The 27,041-nt window shown below is 33.0% G+C and overlaps 3 protein-coding genes across 10 annotated transcripts; 1 reads left to right on the top strand and 2 right to left on the bottom strand.

The window, feature by feature from the left end:
* Window positions 1–6,695: 6,695 nt before the first annotated feature.
* Window positions 6,696–9,992, bottom strand: LOC133676681 (probable pectin methylesterase CGR3). Of its 2 annotated transcripts, none has more exons than XM_062098402.1 (7): window positions 9,837–9,992; window positions 9,536–9,691; window positions 9,374–9,413; window positions 9,010–9,051; window positions 7,978–8,352; window positions 7,437–7,492; window positions 6,696–7,052 (listed from the first exon to the last, which is right to left on the bottom strand). In XM_062098402.1, the coding sequence occupies exons 2-7, from the start codon at window positions 9,656–9,658 to the stop codon at window positions 6,900–6,902; spliced, it is 789 nt and encodes a 262-aa protein (XP_061954386.1). In that variant the 5' UTR covers window positions 9,659–9,691; window positions 9,837–9,992; the 3' UTR covers window positions 6,696–6,899. The 2 variants fall into 2 exon arrangements, with proteins under 2 accessions (XP_061954386.1, XP_061954393.1); XM_062098409.1 differs by having other exon boundaries at window positions 9,536–9,702; window positions 9,837–9,990.
* A 4,632-nt stretch (window positions 9,993–14,624) lies between these two features.
* LOC133676307 (DUF21 domain-containing protein At2g14520-like) lies at window positions 14,625–19,412 on the top strand. The gene is made up of 11 exons (XM_062097968.1): window positions 14,625–15,173; window positions 15,573–15,649; window positions 15,743–15,826; window positions 16,193–16,306; window positions 16,393–16,479; window positions 16,780–16,919; window positions 17,015–17,102; window positions 18,314–18,387; window positions 18,508–18,632; window positions 18,774–19,039; window positions 19,135–19,412. The coding sequence occupies exons 1-11, from the start codon at window positions 14,996–14,998 to the stop codon at window positions 19,198–19,200; spliced, it is 1,299 nt and encodes a 432-aa protein (XP_061953952.1). The 5' UTR covers window positions 14,625–14,995; the 3' UTR covers window positions 19,201–19,412.
* Window positions 19,413–21,345: 1,933 nt separating this feature from the next.
* LOC133696010 (uncharacterized) lies at window positions 21,346–24,802 on the bottom strand. Of its 7 annotated transcripts, none has more exons than XM_062118021.1 (7): window positions 24,457–24,802; window positions 23,986–24,324; window positions 23,421–23,587; window positions 22,924–23,101; window positions 21,968–22,241; window positions 21,510–21,812; window positions 21,346–21,432 (listed from the first exon to the last, which is right to left on the bottom strand). In XM_062118021.1, exons 3-7 carry the CDS (start codon window positions 23,460–23,462, stop codon window positions 21,399–21,401), a joined length of 831 nt encoding a protein of 276 aa, XP_061974005.1. In that variant the 5' UTR covers window positions 23,463–23,587; window positions 23,986–24,324; window positions 24,457–24,802; the 3' UTR covers window positions 21,346–21,398. The 7 variants fall into 7 exon arrangements, with proteins under 7 accessions (XP_061974005.1, XP_061973996.1, XP_061974012.1 ...); XM_062118012.1 differs by having other exon boundaries at window positions 23,986–24,352; XM_062118028.1 differs by lacking the exon at window positions 24,457–24,802 and having other exon boundaries at window positions 22,924–23,098; window positions 23,986–24,450.
* Between the last annotated feature and the right edge of the window lie 2,239 nt (window positions 24,803–27,041).

Here is a 27,041-nt window from a genome sequence, read left to right on the forward strand (position 1 = left end):
CATGTTAGATAAATCACCTTTAATATATGCCAAAAATAACCAATGTATTTAATGCCAATAGTGAATTCGAGTTGTAGCCATAGTTTGCCTTCTACATTTCCACAGCATCTGTGCCAGAAAGGTCTCCGCTGCTGCACGCAAAGTCCTCTTTATTAATATTGAGTGGCCCTTCCTCATGTTTTCCTTTGTCACTGCCTGCCCACTAGTATTCTTGTTTTTTGAGATTTTTATTCCACAAATCACGCCCCATTGTTTATCATCCTCCATGATTGCGTCAACAACATGACGCCATCTTTTTCTTTCTTTTCTTTTCCTCGAGAGATTACTTAAAGAACAGGTAGTTGATTTTCCTATTGAAATGCAATCCTCCAAGAAAATAAAATAAAAATTCTCTTACCAAACGCATAAACAGTGATATAAAAAGTGGATTGACATGAATACAGGGGAAAATTGGCTTAATCTTTGAAGGTCAGGTCTTCTCTTAGAATATTAAAATTCAAATGACAGTAAGAAATCAATTTTTATATGGCGAAATGATTCGAAAATAGAGAAAAAGTGTGCGTGTAACATGCCCATTAAAAGTTTTGACACGTTCGGCAATATCCAAACTTGTTATTATCTTATGATCACGAGTCATGACCCCAAAAGAAAAGAAAAAAAAGTAGAGCTTTGTTAAGGTCAAGCATGTGTTGGCTGCTTTCTATCAAAACAAAGTGCCGTGTAACATGGTAGGAACGTTCAAGGAAATCGTTGGCCCGATGAAGCTAGGAACGTTCAAGGAAATAGTTGACTTCTTCTTCTTCTTCTTCTTTTATGAGTAGAAAATTCTTGCTGATAATAAGTGTGCTTGCATTTCATTTAGTTTTTATGGTTGTGATTTAAACGGAAAACAAATTAAAACTAGTTGAGTGACCTTCTCCAGGAGCACTCTCATTTTTGATCATATGACAAGGTATAAATCAAAATTCTACACAATGAAAACAGCAGTTACTTTGATTTTATTCTCTTCTGCCCACGTCTAAAAGGAGTGGGAAGAACAAGAAAACAAAAACTCTTTCATTATCCTTCCAAAATACGAATTTATTAGGTACATAAAATACCACGATAAGAACTAATTAAACTACACCTAGTTGACTGGCAGCATAAGAGAAAAAAAATTATTTCAATTTCCTTTGGCGCAGAGCAGAAAAATAAAGTTGTTATCAACTACCTTTCATCGTCTTAACAATGGATGCAGCCACGACGGAGACATCATGCACAACTCTATTCATGTCAGAAAGGGGCGACATGTATCTGGTTGTGAATTCTTTTTCACATGGCCTGGCTTATAGAGGCTGCATCCATTGTGCCTCGTTCAGAAACTTTGTAGTCACCCGAACGCAAAGCTTGTAGAGGCAATGGAATGTCTCCCTTTATCATAGCATCGTGTTGATGAGCACAAGATTGTAAGGCTTGTTTCATATTTGTGCCCTAATTCAAATTAAGCAATAATATCCATTTATTTATTTATTTAAAATAAGGATTGGGGTAAAAATAAATCATGTTAGATAAATCACCTTTAATATATGCCAAAAATAACCAATGTATTTAATGCCAATAGTGAATTCGAGTTGTAGCCATAGTTTGCCTTCTACATTTCCACAGCATCTGTGCCAGAAAGGTCTCCGCTGCTGCACGCAAAGTCCTCTTTATTAATATTGAGTGGCCCTTCCTCATGTTTTCCTTTGTCACTGCCTGCCCACTAGTATTCTTGTTTTTTGAGATTTTTATTCCACAAATCACGCCCCATTGTTTATCATCCTCCATGATTGCGTCAACAACATGACGCCATCTTTTTCTTTCTTTTCTTTTCCTCGAGAGATTACTTAAAGAACAGGTAGTTGATTTCCCTATCGAAATGCAATCCTCCAATAAAATAAAATAAAATAAATCTCTTACCAAACGCATAAACAGTGATATAAAAAGTGGATTCACATGAATACAGGGGAAAATTGGCTTAATCTTTGAAGGTCAGGTCTTCTCTTAGAATATTGAAATTCAAATGACAGTAAGAAATCAATTTTTATACGGCGAAATGATTCGAAAATAGAGAAAAAGTGTGCGTGTAACATGCCCATTAAAAGTTGACACGTTCGACAATATCCAAATTTGTTATTAAATTTTATTATAATTATTAATATGGGTGTTATGGTTAACTTACACGTACTTCAATTAATCTCATGAACCGTAAAATTAACGATTATATAAGTATTTTGACTATTATATTAGTAACTACAAGGGTTAAACTATAAACCACGAAAATAAAAATATTATAATTATCAAAATAAAGTGTTGTATAAACATGGATTAACAGGAACGTTCAAGGAAAAAGTTAGCCCGATGAAGCTATGACTACTACTTATTTTATGAGTAGAAAATTTTAGCTGACTGCAAGTGCAGCGGCGGAGCCAAAAAAAAAATTAAGAGATTTAAGATTTTAATTGTTATATTATTTTAGCTAAAATAATATAGATTATCAAGGGAGTGGCTGGAAAAACAATTTCCTTACTCCTGTGTCTTTTGTATTGTATTTGATTTTCATGGCTCTTATTTAAAAAATAAATTTTAAAAAAATATAAATTATAATTTTTTATAATCAAGATTTTAAGATATAATTTTTAATGGAATTCTTGTAAATTATATATGTATTAATTAATTAATACTTTTAAAAATATAGTTGAAATGAAATATAATTTCAACAACACTCACCACTATAATGGATGCTAAAACTACTCCAATCCTGCTGTTATTTATTTAATTGCGCTAACTTGTACTGCGTTGATGTTCTTATACAAACTTCCACTGTTATTTTTTTTTAATTTTTTTCTTGCGATTTAATTTGTTTTTTAATTACTAACTTCAAATCTTCTCCAAATATAAACTTCGAATAGCTAGCAAATAGTTTTGGAATATTCATGACTATGCTTGCTTCTTTTATATATATATATATATATATATATATATATATATATATATATATATATATATATATATATATATATATATATTAATTCGTTCTATTTCTAGATAACTTCAATATTATTCTTCCCCGTCACTACCGCTAATTTTTGTTTTTTTTTCTTATGAATTGACTTGGACTCTTGACTAATCGGTTTTTTAATATTTGTGTAACGGTGCATTGCATCTGGATAATATGTACAAACTTTTCGTGTGCGGGTGTGTTTGGGGTATTTTTTAAATTTTATTTTTATTTAAAGATATATTAAAATATTTTTTAATTTTTAATTTTATTTTTAATATTAATATATCAAAATTATTGAAAAATACTAAAAAAATATTAATTTAATATTTTCAAAGTAGGTATATTTCTAAAAAAATATATAAAAATAAAAGCGTTTCAAGTCTAACAGATCCAGCAAAGATGATCAAATAATCTTTCCAAAAATGCTTAACATAGTTTTATTCGTTTAAAAGAAAAACTCATTTCGAATCTCTTCTATGTAGAAAAAAAGAATATCTCCTCTTATTTGTTTTTTAATTATATATATATATATATATATATATATATATATATATATATATATAAAAGTTATAAATACGAGGTTGAAACTTGCGAGAAATTGCATGCTTCTGAAACCAAATTCACGGTATCATAGCAAGATTTTCAGCAGTAAAAAAAGAATAGGAATCCATTGTCTTCATAAAGGAGGCCTTTGAAGTCTTGCTGAGCTCATTTTTGTTAGGTCTAAATTTATGTTTTCCGGGAAACTTTGACAGTCAAGAAACTCTTGCATCCGCTTCGTGCCAAAAAAGCATTAGGCTAATAAGATACAGTTTATCAAACCTTTAGCCCAATTTGCCAGAGAAAACAAACCTTTCAAATTTGGGCCGAGAAATGGACACAGTTTATCAAACCTTTAGCCCAATTTGCCAGAGAAAACAAACCTTTCAACTTTGGGCCGAGAAATGGACAGAATCCCTACCTTCTTTGTCAACCAACGATGGGCCCAAAGTCCAGCATGTCCTGGCCTCGTGACCATTAAATAGACCCAAAGTTGATTCAGCCCAAGGAATTAGCCCATAATAATAAGTTGACATTGTAGACCAAAATACCCTTCTTATTTTAGTGATTTTATGGGTTGATGTTAAAATAAATTTTAAAAATAAAAAAAATACTATTTTAATATATTTTCAAGTAAAAAATATTTTAAAAAATACCATTAATCACACTTAATATTGTCTGAAACAATTCCTCTAATAAATCTGGTTCAAAGAGGCAAAACTAACAAGGCCCTGATATCAGTTTAGGTTACTAAATTGAAGGTGACTTTTTTGGGTGCGTATCCATCCTGCTCTTATTTACTAAATTGAAAGAACCCTATTTCAAACTTTTTAAATGTATTTTTTTTCTAATTATAAATCAAAAAACTTATATATACATTTAATTAAATATATCAAAAATCATATGTGCCAATAAATAAAAAAAATAAAGTGTTAGTGTTTCTATTCAACCCACCTTATTGCATGTTGAATATTTTTTTGTAACATAAAAGAATTAATTTGTAGGTATTATTAGCATGTTTTTTAACACCGAGTAAAAAATATAACCCAAAATTAAAAAATTGATATTTATATATAATAAAAATATGCAACATCTCTAACTAATTTTTAACATAATAAAATAATATTACATTTAGGGGGAAAAAAAGTATAAATAGAAATGCTTAAACTTCAAGCGATTGGCCAGTTGATGATGGGCTGGGCTCCACTATCAATCTTCTTCGCCAGCGAATAGAACAATTCGAGCGGACCTCATTAATTGAAATAAACTTCCTTCACTGTTGATATTCTTTAATTAAATGGTGTGCTTACCATTTTCAAGGAAAAAAAAGCTGTTATTTATTCTTTAATTAATCATTTATTGTAGTATAAAGATCTTGGTTTTTTTTATGATGGGTTGTTTTGAGTCTATCTAAGATTCTTCATTTATGGGCAATCTACGCTACCATATGCCTTGAAGGTATTATCTTTTAATAACTAATAGCAAGTGTATTAAGGGATACTACTCTCTCTCTCTCTCTCTCTCTCTCTCTCTCTCTCTCTAGGAAACAGAAAACTCTCCGAAAATTTAATTATCTTGTCAAATATACTCCTCCCTCTTCGACAATTCTAAAACAAGCCCCCCCCCCCCCCCCCCTCTCTCTCTCTCTATGTTGTATGTATTAATGTATGTATGATGACCACATTAACTACTCCTCTTCCATTCAGTGTTGATTAATTTGTTCTTACGATGCTCCATGGCTTCTGTTGTGAAAACAGTGATGACAGTGAGACTGTGAAGTCTGGTTGTGATATCAACTGGGATAATGGTGGGTGTGGCCTTTCTCCGACAGATTTCATGTACATTATGAAATGCTCTATTGGAGGCGAGTTTTCAGAAGGAAATCTTGTTCCCTATGGAAAATGAATATCCCTTTAAAAGAACGTCGGACTACAGCTCAGTGTTTTAAACATGGTACGTATTGAAAATACACAACCAACCAGCATTGGTGGTGACATGATGACCAAGCTAAAAGAAAATCTCAGAGAAGATGATCCAAGGCCTGCCATTTCACATGGTTTGGGTGATCCCTCTTGTTTCCAGTGCTTGTCCGCTAGCTGAAGATGCGATTGTCGATGCCATTCGTTCTGCTAAATTCAATTCTTGTGGTTCTTTAGCTGGTATTTTTCCTGCATGGAGTTAAGTGTTGGCAAGTCTTGATCATGATCTTTCTACGACATGTTTGTTGCTTGACATTTATGAAGAACATATATACACATTAAGAATTAAGACATGTTATTCATAAGTTTCTTACTCAAATTTGACACTCATATATAAATTTCACTATAATACTATTCTTGGATGCAGAAACTGGAAAAAGAAAAAAAACCCATTGAAGAGGCTTCTTCGTGTAATATTTTCTTTAGGTATTACAAAATATCAATTTTTCATGTAATATTTCCACACGCAGCAATATATAGGCAGAAGAGGTTTCTTATATATTCTATGTCTTCTCTCCCCAGGACTAATTGCTTCCCTCCTAATTAAATCACACTCACAACACTCATTCGTTGTAGGGCAATGCCATTTCAACCCCCACCATGCAAGGGACAATTTTGCCTGGAATCACTAGAAAAGGCATCATGGAGGCTGCTCAAGATTGTGGTTATGAGGTAAATGATTACACTTTGAGCGCCCCTTCTGGTTTTGTTTTTTTTTTTATTATTACTATTATTATTATTTCTTCTACAAATGCTTGCTGGGTGCCTGTGGATTCCGGTCTTTATTCTTGTTCTCGTTCTCATTCCTTTTAACCAAAAACTTTTCTTATCATTCCCGTTATTCCATAACAGCACCTAAGAGTCTAGAACTCGTTGAAATCCACGTAGTAGAACTCAGCGTATAACACAAACACATCTTGTGTCTTCTCTAAGACACCATCGAAAGTTCTTGCCTTCAAAACATTTTCAATAATAATCGTCAAAAAAATGAACCGTGGAACATATAAATTACAGGTTTTCCATGCTGATTTTATCATTGTAATGACATTTGAGATATGTTCTGCGATCAAAATAAAGGATGGGTCTAGATATAATAACAGAAGGGATGGGTCTAGATAGAATAACAGAAGGTAAATGCAAGCAATACAGCAGGAGGGTGCAAAAACTTATCTTATAGAGAATAGTGTAAGTGAATCCATACATGCTTTACTTTTCCCGATAAATAATGATAAAGGAGATCTACTGTTATCAAGGTAAGGAAGAAAGAGAACGTATTCCACGACATGGCTTTATCATTGGCCGTGGTTTGCTGCCATTTCGCAGAAAGAGCAATGGAAGTTGTTGAAACATCAATACTTTCAATCGTGTGACTGGAGGTGGAAAACTTGGCAGGCTGGCTTATATGACTTCTTCAACGAAGCCTGCTCAAACTTCTTTATGGCGGGTTCATTCACTTGTAAACCAATCTGAACAAAGTACCTTATCCACCAGGATGAGCTCCGAAATTTGGCCTTCACAAAAATAGCAATTTAGTTATCTCTTTAAGACTAGAATCTCAGTTTCTCTAATCGATAAAAGGAAGGAAAAAAAAATTCCGTGTGGCAATGAAGTGTGGTACAAGTGAGCGATCTGCGCAATATAAAGACTCAAATGAAAGCATCGATTTTATCCTAGACATGATCAGAGTTTTCATATTCCCCATTAATTTTCTCCCTTGATGGAAATAAGCAAACCCTCTCAACAACAAATGACATAAAGCCCCAAAGGCATAGAATGCTCATCCAACAGACTAATATCTAAGAAAAAAATCAGAATTGGCATAAAATGACACCTCAATGTCCAGATAAAATCTCTAAAGTAAAATCAGAACAGTAAATGAAACATTGCCCACTTACTGGACGACCAAACTTGGACATTTCTGCAACTTTAACTCTTTGCTGACCTGGATGGCCTGTAGAAAGAAAAAGGAGATCAGCAATCAAATCAGAAGATTAATTATTTCGAAAGACAGAAAATCTCAAACAAAAAAAGATGCACTGGCAATATAAACAGAAAATTCTTACATGTCTGTTAATAAAATGGCAGAACTAATAATTACAATTTCCAAGGAAATCACTCTTCTAATCACTGATTAAGAAATAAAGAACGATCAGTTTTGACTCTTTAACATCAATGCATCTTTTCTTGACATGGGAAGAGCAATGGTGATAAAGAGAAAGAGGACTAAAGTTGTAATTCCTCTATCTTAAGTTCAATCCTTACAAGTAGCAAGGTTGTGACTAGTTTGGGTTACGAGCAAGGTGAATGTGGTTTAAGCTTCTGCTATTCAAAATGCCACTACAAATTAGAAAAGTTTTTAGCTTGGATTTGATATGCAAGAATTCATGCAGTGGAGACTAACAACATAAAACAAAAATAAGCAACATAACCAAATACCAGAAAATATAATTAAGCCATCAGCTGACACTCTCGCCAATTCTGGAAGAGTTTTGTTGAGATATTTTGGAGACAAATAATCCAAAGCGTCCGACACTACAACAAGAGAGAATGATTTTGCCCGGTAGGGCAAAGGAAATTTGATGTCAGCCACACGAACAAGGCCTTTGCGCACAAGACTCTTGCAGTTGGCACTCACATCATCTAAGTCATATGGTTCCACACCCCAGGCCTCGGTATCCTCTTCTCTTAATAAGCTTGATACTGCTAAGCAAGTGTCAGGGCCAACATGCAACACTTTACGCATGCTGTCACCATAAGCCTTCTTCAGGATAGGTATCGCTCTTTGGACTTCTGATGTGCATGAAACACCACCTGAATATGCATATCCAAATCTCAGATTGCTGAATTGTTTAGCCCAGAAATTTTCACACTGGCAATACTTTTCTAGACAAGAGAATGCAAATGCTTAAAATATAAGATGTGCAGGCTCAAAAACTTTCTTAAAAGTCTTCAATACTCCACATAGGAAACATTGAGAACAAAGATAAATCTGCAAAGTCTAGTTCAGAGGCAAAAAGGTGGGGCCTGCACCCGACCCAAGTATTTTCAGGTGCTCAGAGCTCCCAATAACTCTTGGTCACAATAAGAAAGATAACAAGGACATACAGGTCAAAGATAATAAAGACAGCTAATGAAATTATATCACAGTCAAGGAGCTGAAGATTTGAGCCATTGTTGACTTAAGAAATACGCTCAACTCGGAATTTATATTGAAGCAGTACAAAAATAGACTACGTCTAACGTCTACCATAAAAAAAATCCAGGAGCTCTCAGCCGCCTTGGTTTATATGATTTTTTTTTAGGATGATAAAATTAAATAAATTCCCATTCGCCCAAAAAATAGAACAGAAATGTACGAAAAACCCACATACAAGTAATTGGACACGGTTACATGGTCCAACATGTTAGTTAATCTAATGGACCCAAACAACTCAAAAATACGCACATAAAGATATCATACAATTTTACCTTCTGCATTGCCTAAAGCTTCTCTATCGCTGGTACGCCCACCTGTCACACAACCATAACAAATTCACTAAAAATAGTACTGAAACACATAAAACTCTCCAATTCAACATCATTTGCCCGCATTTATTAAAATCAATGTCAGCAAAAGGAAACAATAAACACATCACAGACAGTTCTCTTTCCTTGGCTTTTTGTTTAATATTAAATATTAACTGTTTTCCCTTCTTTGCATCCACAAAAAGATATAGCTACTATTTGTATTAGCAGACGAAACAGAGTTGATGCATCTAGTTTACTTAAACCAGATCCTGCAGTGAATTAGCATCAGATGAAACAGATCAAAGTTGGTAGAGAAACCACAGACCTGAACCACTGTAAAGATATCCAATGAGAAGGATTGCGCCCTGAAATCAACAAGGAAAAAAAAAAGGAAATGAATCAGCAGTTTCCACAGAAAAGCAAAGCACTTAATTACAAACTCAGCATCCCAACGAAAATGCAAATCACAAGATTTGAGAAGAACAACCACAACAAGAAGGCCAATGGATAGTAGCGGCGATGAACGTGATTTAGAATGCATTGAACCAACAAAAGGAAGACTTCCCCCATCAGCAAAACGTCTAGCAGGATTCCCTGGCCTCCTTGACATTATTATTTTTAATTCAATCTAAGACAAGAGGGCCTGAAATCAAACTGTAATAGATCAATTAAATGCGGCATTTATGATCGCATTTAAACAACACCTCTTCTATAGCATCCCAGTTATCATTTTAGATTCAATAATTCGGCAATTTTCATTTTTGATGCAATATAAATCACAAAGTTACCTGAGAGTTGAGATAGATCGAGAAATTGAGAAAAGTTAGGTCTCAAGATCTTTTAGAGCGCGATCTGGCTGTAACTGTCGGTGTCTTACTATTGTAAGCTCTTTGGGTGAGAAAGAGAGAGAGTGTTGAAGAAAAAGAGAGGGAGGAAGATATTTATAGCGTCTTTATCTAGTGGTTTTTAAAAGTATTTTATTTTTTTTAGAAATGTAGTAAATTAATTTTTTAGAAAAACATTTTTTATTTTTATATTGTACATCAGATCATTATAAGAATATTAATTTATTAATAAAGATATTTTTAAAATACAGTCAAAAATACAATATTGATTCAAGTTGCTTTTGTTTATTAATTTATTTATTTATTTACCGAGTCGAATTTATCCGTTTATATTCTGTTGCTGAGTGGAATCCAGCAAGCGCCACAGCGGGGATTGATTTGATGCGGCCTCGATTGGATTAATCTTGGTCTTTAGGCCCAAGTCTGTTTTGAAGATGAGAGGGTCCAAGTATGTTTTAGCCCAGTAAAGGCCCAACCTAACAGCTTTGTTCTTTGCTCGGACTTTATACTCTTGCACCAGAAATTTCAAGCACTTCACGTTAGAAATTGACGTGTCATAAATTTGAAAGAAACACATGACACCTAAGCAAGCAGTGTAATATATATTTATACAGACATAATGTTAGTAGAAGTTTACTAAGAACTGTGATACCAACTTTAGATTTGGTGAGCAAAGATCCGGGTTTAAATCTTGGACTGTCAAGTTTTATTTCTTTATTTACTAACTATTTATCACTTGACTTTAACAGAAATTTAGTACTTGGGTGCCATATAATTGTCGGCTTTGGGTGACAGATATAACTATTGGATGAGGATGAGAAGGATTTGGATGCATTACGATAAATTATAAAATTATAATTTAAAAGATTTAGAGTCGACATCTAATATAATAATTATTAGAAAATTTAGTAATTTGTAAGAGTTTGGATAAAAAAACTAGTTATGTATAAAAAAACACATTATTCTCAATGCACCTTATATATGATGAGCTGCATTATTAATTGATTATTTTTTTTAAAGTTATGTTTATATTTGTTGGTTTATCTAAAGTTTAAGAAAAGTTCATCTTAGTAAAGAGATCCTTTTATTATCAAGTTAAAAACCTAACCATTCTAAAATAAAAAAAAAAAACATATCCCAAATTTAAGCAAAATGATTTTTATGTTATTTTTGAATTTTTTATCATATCCTAATGGATAATAACAAACTTATTATAATACAAATTAATTGATTTTTTTCATATTTTTCCAAGTATGATAAAAATAAAAAATACATGAAATTTTTAGAATTTGGTCATATATACACAAATAAAAACATATTTTTATATTTAATTTTTTATATTTTTTATATTTTTCTGAAGTCTTAAACAAAAAGCAGGTATATTTTAGATTAGATCAATATCTTATAGTATAAGTTTAAAGCTCAAATAATTAAATAAAATTATTGAAAAATATGCGAGGGACTCAAAAATAAATTTAAAAAGGTCTATAAATTTTTTCATATTTTTTTGGAAATTATTTGTGGTCTGTTTGGCAAAGACATGAAAATGAAAAAAGAAACACTGCTAGAAAGTCAATAGGACATGTTTGTCAAACACAACTTTAGCTAAAAATTATAAGCTTAAAAATATATCTTAAAACCATGTTTGACAAACCTGCCTTTAAAGATAAAAAATACATTTTACATTTGATAAAAATAAGGTACTCCAAACATGGCCTTATAGGGGGGGGAAAAAGGGTAGGGGGGGCGCTCGATCCAGCCATGTAAGTTGGACTTCATAACCCAAGGACCCAAACTTATAAAACAAAGCCTAGAAACAAGAAACAAAATTTTAAAGATTAAACAAGGTTTTTTGGCTTGAATCTGATGAAGAACACAAGAATAAATCTAACTTCATGATTCCAAAAAAAGACCATATTACATCACATTAAAAACACAGAAACATGCAAAACCAATGTTTATACAAAAATCTAAGAATGAATCATCATAATAAACACTCAATCATCACGATTGATTTTGGTATAAAATGAAGGAAACGAGGATCAAATGCTATAATTTCAGTGTTTTTAAATCATAAAAACCCTGGATTAATGATTAAAAAGTATTCACGCACATATAAGAACCATAAATCAATCAAAATGACACAAAAATCCATGACCTAAAATAAAGTTCAATTGATAAATGTCATCCCAAAAACCCAGAAACGTCCATCAAAGGCTAAAACCCAAAAAAATACATCCAAGCCTAAAAATAAAATGACTAAAACTTATTCACGCAAGCCACATACACTCATGTTTACATTTTTAAAACTTAAAAAACAACAATAAACATGTAAACAATAAAATACATAGGAATCAAAGTCTATAACCTTCTCTTAACATACAAATATGCATTTATATTGTTTTTTTATCAATCTAAAAGCTCATTTAACATCATAAGCAACATACCTATGTGAACTTCTAAAATTGAATAAAAACAAGTATTCAATCATCAAAAGTGTGTCATTGATCATTCATTAAACATCATAAAACAACTGATTAACAACAAAACAATCAATTATATAACAAGCTTGTACTCAAACAAATTAAATGTATATATATATAAAAAAACAAACTAAAACATGGTCATGTCCTACCATAAACATCATAAACAATTCTTGAATGAAAGAAAACCAAAACTTAAAATGCATAGATGAGGGGTATTTTCAATAAGTTTTATCTCTCCATCAAGTTAAATAGCTTACTTTCAAAAGATGATTGCATCTAGTTTATATCCATTTTGCTTGTTTTGAGTAGATTTTGATAGCCTTTTCAATGTAACTTTTAATCTAATTTTGCACAATATCTTTTTTTTTTATCCAAGTCATGAGTAATTTTTATGTTATTTTTTAATTGTTTCTTTTTAATCACATCCATTAACATCAAGTTGATTAGGAATTGGACTTTGTAATTTGTTTTAATCTGATTTCCATGGGCTTTTCTCGATCTTATAACCCGGATCGCAAGTTTGACAGATTAACTTGGTTCGCTTTTTGGGCCCTTTTTTTAATTGATTTTTTTTTAATTTTATTTTTCAATATTTGGTTGATTAGGGATTATGCTTCATAATTTATTTTTCTTTGTTTCCTATATGGTTATCATAGTCTCATAATTTAGATCACCAAATTGACATGTTAACTTGAGTTGACTCGAATCAATCAAATATATTGTTATCTTAATATTAAAAAAAAATCATCTTAAAATTTTTTATAAGTCGAATTATGTTTTTACAGGTTGTCTGAGTTGCTTTTGAACCTACAAAATCAACCAAGTCACATCCATCAGATTAATCCCTACATGATTCAAATTTTTTTCCACTAAAAAAAATTAAAATATTAGCAACACTTGAATAATTGTTTTTACTTTTAAGAAAAATTTGACCCGACCGACAATGGAACGCATGTTAATAATTTAGCAAACTCTAAATTGTATGTCGATTTCACTGTAGTAAAAACATCATGCTTTCTTTTACATTTCAATGTGACTCGCTATGATTTTTTTTTTCATTTTAATCATCAAACTTTTATTTTTGATGATTTCATCTTTTATGGAAAAATTAAAATCTCATTGATTTTAATTTATTAAAAAATGACAATATTGAAAGGAGGGCCAGAGTAAAAAAAGCATACAAAATGATTGACAATCTTGTAATTAGGTAAAAAAAAAATCACTTTGATCCTCTTACTTTTCAAATTATAACTCTTTTAATTTTTTTAAAAATTATTTTTATTCTAAAACTTTATTTTCTTTATTTTTTAATTATTGGTTTGAGTGAGGGGAGAGAAAGTGGTTAATTTTTAATAGAGAGAGAAAGTCTTAATTGATATCAATTTCAATGATGAAAATAGTCAATTTTGGAATCAATGAATTCCATTCGATGAGGAAAGTTTATCATATGTGTTATTTGCCGTTAGCTCCGCCGAAGATGATAGATTTGATCTTAGAAAGTTTTTTATTTGTTTTGGATTGATTTTGGTTTTTAGGCTATTTTGAGGCTATTTTAATGCATGAGTGGGTTTATCAAGATGCATAGGATGCTTTCCAAGAGTTTTAGATTAAAAAATGGTTGAAAATCAAGTTATTAAACACAACTAGGTATATGATCTATATTGCAAGGTCAAAAATCTTGATCTAAATTCATTTCTTAATTTTTTTCAGTTTAATTTTATAGTTATTAGTAACAATTTTGTTTTTGGTGTTTATTAGCCCGAGTGATTTTCAATTTGTTTAATTAAATTTATATATAATATTTTTTTATTTATGATTGAGAAAGTTAGAAAAACATTTTGAAAAAAATTACATATTTTTTTTGAAAATAATTATTCAATATGACTCAATTTGCTAGTAAACAAGTGTATTTGTTTTTGTAGTTTACTTATTTTTAAAAATGTTTTTTAAAGTATTTTTTATTTAAAAATATATTTTATTAATATTTTTTTTGAGATATTTTAATGTCATCGTATTAAAAAAAACATCATCTCGTCTTATTTTTAATGAAAAAATCCTTTTGCAAAACTGCCAGGTACGCTTTGCTAATAAAACACTGTAACTGTAAATGTAAATATCCTGACAGCGCTCAATAAATCCAAGAAACAGACAGCTACACCTCACAGCTACAGACGAGGCACGCGCACCACACGTCACCCTCATACAGCGCCAAAGACAGCCCCTCTTCCGTTTCCGTCTCTCCATATCTTCCTCCCATTATTTATTTACATCACTTTCAAAACACCTCCTGCAAATCTCTCTCTCTCTCTCTCTCTCGCCCTCTTTTTCACCCTTTTGCCGGCAATCAAATCTCTGTACACAGAACCGCACCTCCTCATTCTCTACACAGAACACACAATCCTTACGTTACGTGGCTTTTACGTGTTCACGCTCTTTAGCTGTTTAATTTAGTTTAAGTAGTTAAAGAAGGATTGGCCTTTTCATTTCTTCGTAACCGTTTCGAAACGCGCGAGCTGATTCGAGAAATTTCGAAGAGAAAATGGAGGAAATATTGCTCTGGTTGGTGTTTCTCTAGACGATTAACCACTACTGAATTTTGAGAATTTTAGAAGAGAGATGACGGTGGAGTATAGTTGCTGCGAAACGAATTTCTTTATACACATTTTGATAATAGTGTTTCTTGTCATGTTCGCTGGACTGATGTCTGGCCTCACTTTAGGGCTCATGTCTATGAGTCTCGTTGATCTTGAAGTTCTTGCTAAATCTGGTACTCCAAAAGATCGAATATACGCAGGTAGAGATTTAAAATTTCACTTTTGGCATTCTTTTCTTTCCTAATTTATTTAGATCGTTTAAGTTCTGTTTGGATAGTGAGAAAGTGAGAGAAAATAAGTGAGAAACTTGTGATTTTGGACGGGTGGAGTTTTGTTGTATGGGACCTAGGGAAATGAGAATTAGCTAGACTTGTTAAGTGTGTTCATTAGTTATTACAATTACTAGCCTGTCTTTTAGAGATATTTGGCGTTGATTTCTTAGTGGTTGTTGGCTTTAATCTGTACGAATTAATTGGAATCGTAGTATTTTATGCTGAATGCTTATTCCATATAAGAAATTTACGCCGGGGTTATTATAAGTTTAATTGCGTGTGGTTATGTGCTGCGGACGCTGATTGCTTGTTTCATGCTGTAAACAGCGAAAATATTGCCGGTGGTTAAAAACCAGCATTTGTTGCTTTGCACGCTCCTTATTTGCAATGCTGCTGCTATGGAGGTATGTGATGTAGAGAGAGAATTTATAAGCTTTGATTATTGTTTTTCGAATATGACTTGATTATGGAATGTCTTTCTTGTTTTACTTTGTCAGACACTTCCCATTTTTCTTGATAGTCTGGTTACAGCTTGGGGTGCTATTCTAATTTCAGTAACTCTGATTCTTCTATTTGGTGAGGTAAGGCATCGATGTTGGTTTGTGCATTTTTATTAGTTTAAAGCAATCAGGATGCACGGTAGAACCACGGAAGTAGAGGTTCATGAGTCTTGACATGTTTTGGGTATGCTACTTGAAAATTAGTTTCTTTTGATGACAGATTTTGTGATGATCCACTTTGTTTCGAGACCTAGTTCTTGCACTGTTTTAAATATTCAGACATTTGAATGTTGTCGCGAGTTTTCCTGGCAAAAGATACTTCTTGGGAACAATGGAAATATATAGCCTGGTTCTTCTAGAGTTTCATCTAGAATTATCTTTTTAAGATGGCAGGAATGGTAAAATGGTTTATTGGTCCACTAATTGCCTCTTTGTTTGGATGTGCAGATTATACCACAATCTGTTTGTACCCGGTATGGGTTGGCAATTGGCGCAACAGTGACCCCATTTGTCCGTGTTCTTGTTTGGATCTGTTTTCCTGTTGCCTATCCTATAAGCAAGGTGACACATATGTAGGTTAAAGCTTGCACATAGTTGAACCCTCTTAAATGGAAGAGTGACTATTCATTTTTGTGTGATATTTCCAGCTTCTGGACTGTTTGCTGGGACATGGTCATGTTGCTCTTTTTCGCAGAGCTGAGTTGAAAACACTTGTTAATTTTCATGGTAACGAGGTGTGTTTTGTGCCCTTCAGAATTACACATCTTTGAACAGAATATTATGCTTTATTGTCAATTTGATGATTGGCTGTCTTAATAATTATGGCCGCACAGCTTATCTGCTAGCTTCTCGTTATCGTTATTGTTTGTAGTCTTTCATTCTGCCTCTCAAGCCATCAATTTGATGCAATTTTCTACCTTTATTAAAATCTCTTCTATTGCTTATAACTTGTGTACAGAATCTGTTGTCTGCTACCCCTTTTTTTCTTTTACATCTTCCGTCAGCTTTGTAACACCGTTGCTGGTGTTTATTAGGCTGGAAAAGGTGGAGAACTGACTCATGATGAGACGACGATTATTGCTGGAGCACTTGAGCTCACTGAGAAAACAGCTAGTGATGCCATGACTCCTATATCTGAAACTTTTGCTATTGACGTTAATGCCAAACTTGACAGGTGTGGTGCCCAAAAAGGGTAAACTTAAAAAATCACTTGCTTCTGTTGCATGACATTCATTGTGATTAGCTGCATTATATAATTTCTTTGTACAGGGAGTTGATGAGTTTGATATTGGAGAAAGGGCATAGCAGGGTGCCAGTTTATTATGAGCAATCTACAAACATAATTGGACTAATTCTGGTAAATTGACGATAGTAACGTATTCAGCAACAATGAAAAGAGATCTTTTTTCTTTTTTTTCTTTTTTTCTCCATATACTTGGAATGCCGGTGCATTGGTTGAATAACATGGTATCCTGATAATCTCCTTCTCTCTGCCAACGTTAAGCTTTTGTTGGTTATCTTCTGTACCTATTCTTTGTGCTCTTTCCCTAGCAATTCATGCGAATTGCAAGACACTATTCCCTATTAATTTTTAAATTTGTATGATGTGAAAAAAGGTCAAATATGACAGAGAATTGTGTCAATGGCCTCTTGACTATGAGATTTATTGGCAGTTTTAGAAAGAAAGAAAAAATTGTTTGAAAGTTTAGAAGTCAGCAATGCTCAATGTTATGATGAATCATTATAATATACGGACTTTCAGAATATCTCTTAAGTAAATAAATGGTTTAGTCACATGTTTCAACTATTATATAAATTTTAAGGCGGGGGTTGGCGTGGTGTGGAGGTAGGGTCTACTCTGTAGAGCAGCTGCTGTGGGCAAGATGAGAAGAGTGTGCCTCCCTTCAAATTAGCCTTTTGAGGATCCTTGGACCGTGGTCTCTGGGATATGCTTTTATCTGTTTGAATTTATCATCTGATGGGTAGACATTTCCCTTGTATTGCTTGCTTATATTAATGCTGTCTTTAGGCGTTCCTTGAGGCCTGCTCCATTATTTTTTATGTTCAAAGCTAATGTATTTCCCCAAGACTTGACATAGGAGACATCATTTTTTTTCCCCACGTGGAATCTAACATCAATTTCTTACTATTTAGTTTGGAATTGAATATTAGATCTTAAAATGGTCTGCTTATAATTTTGGACTGAGATTTGTGTTTTTTCTTTATGAAATCACCAAAAAAATGATGTTGTAACTTATAAGTAAACATATTCCCTTAACATTGACATGATAAAGAGATAGGATAAACCCCAAGGGGGCCAAGTGCATTGAGAACTTGAGCATGGAAAACTGCAAACAAGCATAACCATGGGAAGTGAGGCATGATTTTCGCTAGGGTAACGAAATAAGACTATTCTTACATGCTAATTGATTTTGTTTGGCACTTGATTTGTCCATGATCTCTTGCCTTTACTTTCATATCTTTTGATCAGAGTTCACACGCCAAATCAATTGGCAGAAATTTTTGGCTGCTTTTTCTTGAACATATATGTGCGTTGTGATCTTTTAGGCCAAGAATTTGTTGACAATTCACCCAGAAGATAAAGTACCTGTAAAGAATGTCACTATACGCAGGATCCCCAGGTATCATTTAGGTCAACAATTGTATTTATGTAGATGTTATATTTTTAGTTGTTCTTGGACAGCAAAATGATGTCCATTGTTACCTACAGACTGATGGCTCTAAATAATTATGTGTTGTAGGGTTCTAGAAACTTTACCTTTATATGATATATTGAACGAGTTTCAAAAAGGTCATAGCCACATGGCAGTTGTTGTAAGGCAGTGCAAAAAGCCAGAGGAGCAGCATGTTAGCAGTGCTAGTGACAGTAAGTGTCAATTCCTATGGGGTTTTGCCGCTATTTGTTGTCCCAAGCTGTGCTAAAATCAACCTAATCTGGAGAGCATTGCACTTTATGACAAGTAAAATCATTTTGATAACTGTGGCTCTCGTCTCTTGCACACAACAGATCCGGTGAAAGAAGTTAAAGTTGATATCGATGGTGAAAAGCCTCCCAAAGACAAGACTTTGAAGAGCAAGAGAGCTCTTCAAAAGTGGAAAAGCTTTCCCAACAGCGGCAACAATTCATTTAGGAGCTCAAGGAGCAAGAAGTGGACAAAGGACTTGGATTCAGACATCTTGCAACTAAATGGCAATCCACTACCAAAGCTCCCAGAGGAAGAAGAAGCAGTAGGCATAATAACAATGGAAGATGTCATTGAAGAGCTTTTACAGGTAAGCGTTATGTTTTGCCATTTATATTACACATGTATCTCCCTCCAGGTTCTTAGAGATTACCTCATGCTGTGATCTGGTTTGGCACAATTTAGGAGGAGATCTTCGATGAAACAGATCATCAGTTTGAGGATTCTTGCAATGGCCTTGCTAAGCCGTAGAATGTACTACGGTATAGACGGACAATGACGAAAAAGTTGTTTCTGATGGAAGATTGATTATGCAATGATCAAGAGTTCTAGTTTCAGAATACACATACATATCCTGTTGCTTTTGTTGCGGCGAGATCTTAAATAGACTCATTAGTGGAGCAAAAAGGATTGTTTATTGAACTTTTTTTGAATGAAATGTTGAAATGTCAGGATTGAATATATATCTTTTTACCGTGTTTTGTTGGCTGGCTGGCTGGGTCTCCGTATCAAATTAATTTTGAAGACGTGGTAGTGGGTCACATGATAGTGCGATGAAACAGTCCAGTAATTTTGAATTGAAGTAGTGAAACAATTTATGAACGATCCCTCGCAACAGCTCACCAACCTACTTTCGCGCTATACCAATACCTAAATCAGCAAGTGTTGGCAACTGAACTGGGCTGGATCGGCTATCACAAATTGCCTCATATCACATCTATGCTCTCTTTAAAATAGAAAATCATATATATTTTATTATGATTCAAATTATATGTGAGATTAATATTCTAGTGTTGTTTATAACTTTCAAATTATTCTAATGAACTACATGCAAAAACAGTCACTGTCATTATAAAGTAGTAGAGCAGTCACTGAGGGTAAATTATATGTTTTAAGAGTGTTGCTAGTATCCTTAAGGGTTAAAACTCGGTTTTTTTATAGATATTAATTGACTTGGGTATTGATAATTTGGAAAGTAGGAAATATTAAAATAATTAAAAAAAAAAACATTAGAAAGTTAATGCTCTAGATGGAGTCGGGGACAATTTGGACCTTTTCAATCCTCATTTATCGTTTTTCAATTGTTTGAGACAACATTGTCTTTTTTATAATTTTTAGAACAATTAAATTATTATATTATCCTTAAAAGCAGGAAAACAAAAACCTTGGGTTTGGGGCTTTTTAGGAATTTTACTCTTCCATGAACAGTGTAATGACTCAACATGCCGGGTTTATTTTTCGAGTGTGAAGTTGAGTCACCGTCTGTTTTTTGGGTGCGAAGAGTCACGATCTTTGGCGGAACAAAAAACAAAAGAAAAAAGAAGAAGAAAGAGAACGCAAATTCAAATGGCAATATGCAGGCAAGCACGCATATGAGACGAAGTGAGATTTGCTCCTCTTTGCGTCCGTGCGTGTGTATAAGATATAGATGGCCCGTTTGTTTTATGAAAATCTATTTTTTAAATTTTTGTATGTTTATTTATTATTAAAAAAATTAGTCAATAAAAAATATTTTTCAGTTAATATTTTTTTAATTTTATAGAAATTATAAAAAATTTAAAAATATCATATTATTTACTGATTATATCAAATTTGATCTTCAAACTTTTAATTGTTATATATTTTGTTTTGAATTTTTTTTTTAATTTCATCCCTTATAAATTAATTTAATTTGATTTTTATATAAATTTTGATCCTCGTTCCTGTGATTATTATTAGCTTTTCTCTTATTATTTTCTTAATTAAATTTTTTTATCTATTAAATTTGATACTTATTCTTTTGATTGTTATTTATTTTATTTAAAATAATTTATGAAGTTATATTTTTTTTTAATTTCATCTTTTTTATCTATTAGATTTGATATTTATTATTTTAATTGTTAATTATTTTATTTGAGATAGTTTATAAAATTAGATTTTTTTTTCAATTTTATTCTCATTCAACTTTTTAATTTATAAAATTTGTTTCTTATTAGTTTAATAAACTTGAAAAAAATATTAACAATGTCAAACAATAAAAAATATTTTTCAATTTATTTTCCATTATACCACTAAATATCATAAAATAATTCACTTTTCAAAAATCTATTTTTCAAATAAAACCACTATTAAAAAAAAAAACTATTTTTCATGGCCTTAATTATATTTGTTGTAAGATCATATGTTACTTTTCTTTTTTTAAAACAGCGTGGCGCATATTATTTGAAGGGATCTATGCCTACGATTCAAACTACTCTTTAAAACTTGCCTCGAGAGAAGAAGCACATGACATGAGAAACCCAACAGACGCAAGGAAAATATCATTACAGTTTCTTCAGTGGGAGGAAATTTAAACAATAAATATATATATTTAAATATATAAAATACATTCTTGCAAAACCTGTATAATACTCGTGGTAGTTTGAATTTACCAGGACTTAATTTCTCATTCCCAAGATGTAATTGCCATGTCATGTCAGCGTTACCGAACTCTGCAAACAAGAACTATAATACGTATTGAACACAACTAGCTTGTGAATCTTGCATGGGAACAATGGTGTACAAAAACAAAGGCAACTTACTAGTGTTTACTTCTTTTCTCATCCTTTCTCTTCCTTTTCTTACCCCTCGACTTTTCTTTAGATCTGTGCTTCCTGGAATGCTTCTTATCCAAACTCTTTGAACAAACCTTCTTTGCCTTTTTAAGCCTTTCCGTGCCAAGCTCTTCTTCAGATGATGCAAAATATTTCTCTGGTTTAAAAACAACACCCAGCAGCTTCGCATCCGGGCTTCTGGAAAGCTTTTCCTCATAGTCTGGACAAGGTGGAAGGTAAGGCCCTGTTTCATCCATCCTCGAACCTACTGCACCTCGACCTCGCTTAACCCTGTCATGAGCAAAAATATCCATGCCAAAACATTAAGTTTTTTTTTCCCCTGAGAATTTTGAAATAAAGCCACAAATGATATTTGTGCAATAAAATGAGTCTACAGATGATGGAAAGAACATGTGCGCGTGAGCATAAGAGAGTTTTTCAATGACCTCGAGTGCAAAAATTCCTCAACTTCTTCATCCCTTAAACCTTCATCTTCTCTTGAATAAGAGCTCCCTGCTCTTTTGCTTGACGATGATGACACCCTAGTATTGTTCTCATTTACAGAACGCCTTCTGCCTGTACTTCTAGGGGTATCACCAACATCCCCATAGTTCTTGCTGCAGTTATCATCATATCCTGATCCTTCTCTCAGCCTATCATCCATCTTGAGCTCCTTTTGCCGGACTCGCCACATCTCATTGACCTCAACAGCTCGATTGGCTGAAAAGTGTAAACCAATAAAAAAATCAGACATGAAAGATATACAGACATCAGTGGCATTAAACAAGCCAATTCCTAGTCCTCTAAACAAAAACAATGATGAAATCATGAGGAGAAAAACATACATGAATGACACATTTTAACATAGAAAAAAGAAAAGAAATGAAACGAAATTGTTCTCATTTCAAGTCCCCATAAAAAAATTGGAGCATCATTACATTGTACATATTTTTCAAGCAGTCCTTAATAGGTGCATGGATCTTTTTCTATGCAAGTCAATTTTAACATGTCAAAATATGCTAGAAATATATTGTAGAATACATACGCATATATCCAAACAATCACGATGCTATAATCTCATGATCCAGTGGGATTCCGCGTATTATCAGAAGACAACCTGTTAGATAATCAAGCACAACATTATTCTTCAGAATGAGGCATAACTTTATGCTTTTTCCATAATCCATTTTTGATTCATCCATAGCTGGACTTCAATTACAAAATGTCAGCCAACTCACAAAAATCTTTTCAAGGAACCCGGATAACAACGTTAAGGCTGTACAATCATGCATGAGTAAAGCAAGGAGCCACTTGTCAGGTGAACTCACATTCTTGTCTGATAGCACTAAAACATTAAAAGGAAAGATGACAATCTGAAAACTAAAAGCAATGAAACACTGACTTTGCTGCACTCCAAGGACAGTTGCAGTGAGGAAGCGAGAATTTGGCCGCGCTCGTACTTTAGGCTGTTCAAGGTAAACATGCACGCCTTCCCTTTCAGCTCGTTGCCGCAATTCTGCTGCTTCTTTCATAAGAATAGCAGCTATTCTGTTCTCAGTCTCCAGATCCATTAAAACCTGCTAAAAAAGCCCCAAAGCACTAGCACGGTGAGTAACACAAAGAAGAGCATACAAATTGGCTTGGCAGCATAAATATACTCAACTAATTAGACATCTAATTTACATGCAGTAAACTAGCTTGAGACTATATATTTTTCAATAGTTCACTTGTGCCACCATTTCATATGCAACAACCAAAAATGGTTTTCCTCCCAATAATCTGAATATTCTCCTCTAGAATTTTTCCTAACAACAAATATAACTGTTTTCTTAGACGGTTTTGTTCGTATCATGTTGCTTATTTTAAATCCAAGTTTATATGTTTCTCACAATCCAATACCTGTTTCGAATGGTTGACCAATAAAGATTGATCATTGATCATGTGTTGGATTGGTATAGAGGACAAACTCTCAACTTTGTGCCCATGAAAAAAAAGTTATTGGGTAATTCCTCATTGGAAAAACCGTGGATCACACAAACAATAGCTCCACTGCTCAGCAAATCACACTGCAAAAGGCTAGTTAATTAACCCCAGCACGATTTTCCATTCAAAATAATTAAAATTTTGAGTACCATTGGACCCAGTCTAGTTTTGTTTCAACCAGGTAAATTAGCAAGAAATTCAAGCTTTTTATGTCCAAAATATTGTTTTTGATGAGAAATAAATAAGTAAAAAAATTGGAGCTCATTGAATTTTGAGTGAACAAAAAATGGAGGTAGGTATACAGGGCATTAAGAACCTAACCCAATTAATCCAATTATTAATTAAACCTAGAAATTATAGTCTAATACAATAAAAATAATCAAACTTTCGATTTTCTTTTGTATTCCTCAATTTTCTCAGTAACCAAACAACAAAAGCAGAAAAATATATTTTGGAAGCCATTAACAAGACAAAAACTTACCAAACCGATTGAAGGAAAAGGCAGATGTGAGGAAAAAAGGAGATCCCAATCTCAATCGAAGCAAAAAAGAATGTAGCTTTTGCTCTCCCCACTTTCACGCTTTCGGATTGCAAAAAACACCCCTAACCCTAGTTTTTACTATTATCCTCTTTTCATAAATGTCCGTTAATCGAGCCCGATTTAGGAAAATACGCGTCGCCTGCTGCTACTAGTATTTTCTAACAAGAAGATATGGGCCGGTGTGAAACCTAGCCCATTTCTTCATTGGGCACGGGAACACCGAGTTTTACGTAACCGTTGATCCCGAAAACGCTCATTAACTCACCGTTGACTATGAATCTGAGGGTTTTGAATTGAACGGAAGCAACTGTTATTAGTTAACGAATGGAAAACACGAATCAGGTCAGTCGATGCTACGTGATTCGTGATGGCTCTTCGTATTATTTAGAAAAGGAAGCCGGAGACCCTTACCTTCCTTTAAAAGCACCGTAGTACACGACACTGTAACTTCATTGCCCTCTCTCTCTCTCTCTGTCTCAGTGAGGGAAGTGCACACAAAATCGGAGAACTGTGGTGAAAAAGCGAAGAATGTCGCCAGCGCAATTTTTATCGACTTCAATTTCCCCTTCTTTTCTTCCCCGGCATTTTTAGCCGCCCCTACTACCAATGCTAGGTACTTAAAATCATTATCATCGATAATCTTGATTCCATAATTGCCTTCTGCGTTTCGGTTTCTTAATCTATTTCATTTCGAGTTCACTCTCTTTCACTGCAGAAACCAGAATGTTGAAAGGAAATAAGATTTCATAAGTTTATCTTTATATATGTTTAACAAGAAAAAAAGTACTGTATCAAGGAAAACATGTATTTATAATTTTTCTGAATTCTCAATGTTGAGCATTTGCACCACCACCAAACATATCCTAATAAAAATGTAATGAGCGTAGCAAAAACTAAACCTAAGAATTGACGGGGTCTAACACTCCAAATTTAAGAGATAAATAGGTCTGGTTAATGTCTAACTCAAACCTTGTTGGGTGCTCCAGATCCAATTATAATTGGACTCGGTAGAGTGTCAAGCCTAGACACGTTGAGTCTTGTATTAGTTAGACTCAATCATAACTGGGCTTAATAATGTGTTAAACTCAAGTGTGTTGGGCCTGACATTAGCTAAACTCAACCACGATTGAGCTTGGCAGTGCGCCACACCCAAATGTGTTTGGTCTAGCGCTAGCCAGACCTAAAAGATTATTGGGCCTAATATCATCAATTCTATAGATCTTTATATAAAATCATAGAGGAATTATTTCTCAATAAATATGTTTAATTAAACAAGTCTATTATGTGTATTAAAGTCTATCGCTACCCACCATGTCCCTATTCTTTTGCTTTACTTGATAAAATGAGTGGAATACAACTTAAATATCATAAAGGTAAAATCACACTACATTCCATCTTCTCCACAAAAAGACAAGGCTTAGTGATTATAAATACATCATGAGACCTTCAGAACAAAGGTTCACAATCTTCATTCTCTACTAAATAAATATTTTCAAAGCATCTCTCTTTAGAATATTATTGTACCCTCTCTCTCTCTTTAAAAGATACTTATTGAAATATCATAGTGTCCTCACCTCTATTAAAAAGGGACCTTTTGCATGTTTTAGCCACAAGTTACATTGGCCTACCAAACACCAAGTACAAGCTATCAACCACCTTGGCTAAAGAGAATAGATGAGATTGTCAGTGTCACAATCTAATTTTGGGTTTTCCCCGAAAAAATATCTTTTTTTTAAAAAAAAGCAAATGAAAAGGAGAAAAATGAAAAAAATGAAAATTAACAAAAACAATAAAAATGAAAAAAATACTTGAAACTTAGCAAGAGTACGCTGAGAAAGGTTATAGACACACAGAAGAACTAAACTGTATTTTGGACAGAAATGGAAGGCCAATTGTACCTATACCTAAAATCAAAAGACAATGTAAATTCAAAGTAAAATTAAATGATTATTGCACTTAATTTGCATAAAAATTAAGCCAAATTTGCAAGGCAATTTGATTTAATCATGGGTTCAATTAAATGTTTAATTAAGTTTAAGAATTAATTTGAGTCAAATTAAAAGATTTAATTAGGTGAAAGAACTTAATTATACTTTTAATAGGTCAAATTATTTTTATTATGGACATAATTGGTAAAAAAAAATAAGTTTGGAAGCTTAATTTGGGCTTAATTGAGAATATTAAAATTTTAGAGGATGAAATTTAATTTTTTCAAGCTCAATTAGGTGAAATCATGAATAAAATTACAAGAAAATCAAAGTTTGGAGGTCAATCAAGGGCCAAATTAAAGAAACTCAAAACCAAGAACCTTTTCATAAAAGACGCACGAATTCAGGGTCTAAATTCAGTTGAAAACAAGGGTGAAATTGAAGAAATTAGAAGTTTAAAGGTCAATTGAGGATAAAATAAAAAATATCCAAGACTAGGGACCATGATGAAAAACACGATGAAATCAGAGGGTGCTTTTGAAACTTGACAGGGGTGAAATTGAATTAATTTTTAGAATTAAAATTCAATTAAGGATCTAATTGAATAAATCAAAAGGTTTGAAGGTTGAAATTGAAAGAAGAGTTTTAAGCCTAATTTAAACCCAAAGAGCCAAAACGGCGATGTTTCTTTTAAATGAAATGACATGTTTTGTATAAAATGTCATCATTTTGTTAATTAAAAAAAAACAACATCGTTTTGAAAGGTATTGTTCATTGTCTTCTATCCAAAACAAGCAAAGACAACCTACTTGGATAAGGGATTTGGGCGCTATTTTTTCTCTTCATTGTAATTTCAATTACCGAAAAAGCTTACACTCCTTGATCTTATGATGAAGAAGGATCCTGTCAATCTTGTTTCAGTCCTATCCCTACTCTGATATGTCTGCAAAGTTAACCCAAAAAAGTTGACCAGACCAGCTTGGGCTACCTGTGATGGTGATTTTTGGCCAACAGTTAAGATCCTTTCCATTTGAATCAAGAGTCAAGATTCATACACAATAAAGACTA

This window comes from Populus nigra, chromosome 1 (genome assembly GCF_951802175.1).
Source record: "Populus nigra chromosome 1, ddPopNigr1.1, whole genome shotgun sequence".
Lineage (NCBI taxonomy): Eukaryota > Viridiplantae > Streptophyta > Magnoliopsida > Malpighiales > Salicaceae > Populus > Populus nigra.

Bases quoted from the DNA above. Each gene is read 5' to 3' on its own strand.
- LOC133676681 (XM_062098402.1), bottom strand. From the start codon at position 9,658: ATGTCAAGGAGGCCAGGGAATCCTGCTAGACGTTTTGCTGATGGGGGA. The intron at 8,353-9,009 runs GTAAAATTGTAT...ATGCATATTCAG, and splicing joins AGCTTTAGGCAATGCAGAAG to GTGGTGTTTCATGCACATCA. The intron at 7,493-7,977 runs GTATTTGGTTAT...TTCTTTCTACAG, and splicing joins TGGCTTAATTATATTTTCTG to GCCATCCAGGTCAGCAAAGA.
- LOC133676307 (XM_062097968.1), top strand. From the start codon at position 14,996: ATGACGGTGGAGTATAGTTGCTGCGAAACGAATTTCTTTATACACATT. The intron at 18,388-18,507 runs GTATCATTTAGG...TATGTGTTGTAG, and splicing joins ACTATACGCAGGATCCCCAG to GGTTCTAGAAACTTTACCTT. The intron at 19,040-19,134 runs GTAAGCGTTATG...GGCACAATTTAG, and splicing joins TCATTGAAGAGCTTTTACAG to GAGGAGATCTTCGATGAAAC.
- LOC133696010 (XM_062118021.1), bottom strand. From the start codon at position 23,462: ATGATCAATGATCAATCTTTATTGGTCAACCATTCGAAACAG. The intron at 23,102-23,420 runs GTATTGGATTGT...GGGCTTTTTTAG, and splicing joins TGGTCAACCATTCGAAACAG to CAGGTTTTAATGGATCTGGA. The intron at 21,433-21,509 runs GTAAGTTGCCTT...TACGTATTATAG, and splicing joins GAGAAAAGAAGTAAACACTA to TTCTTGTTTGCAGAGTTCGG.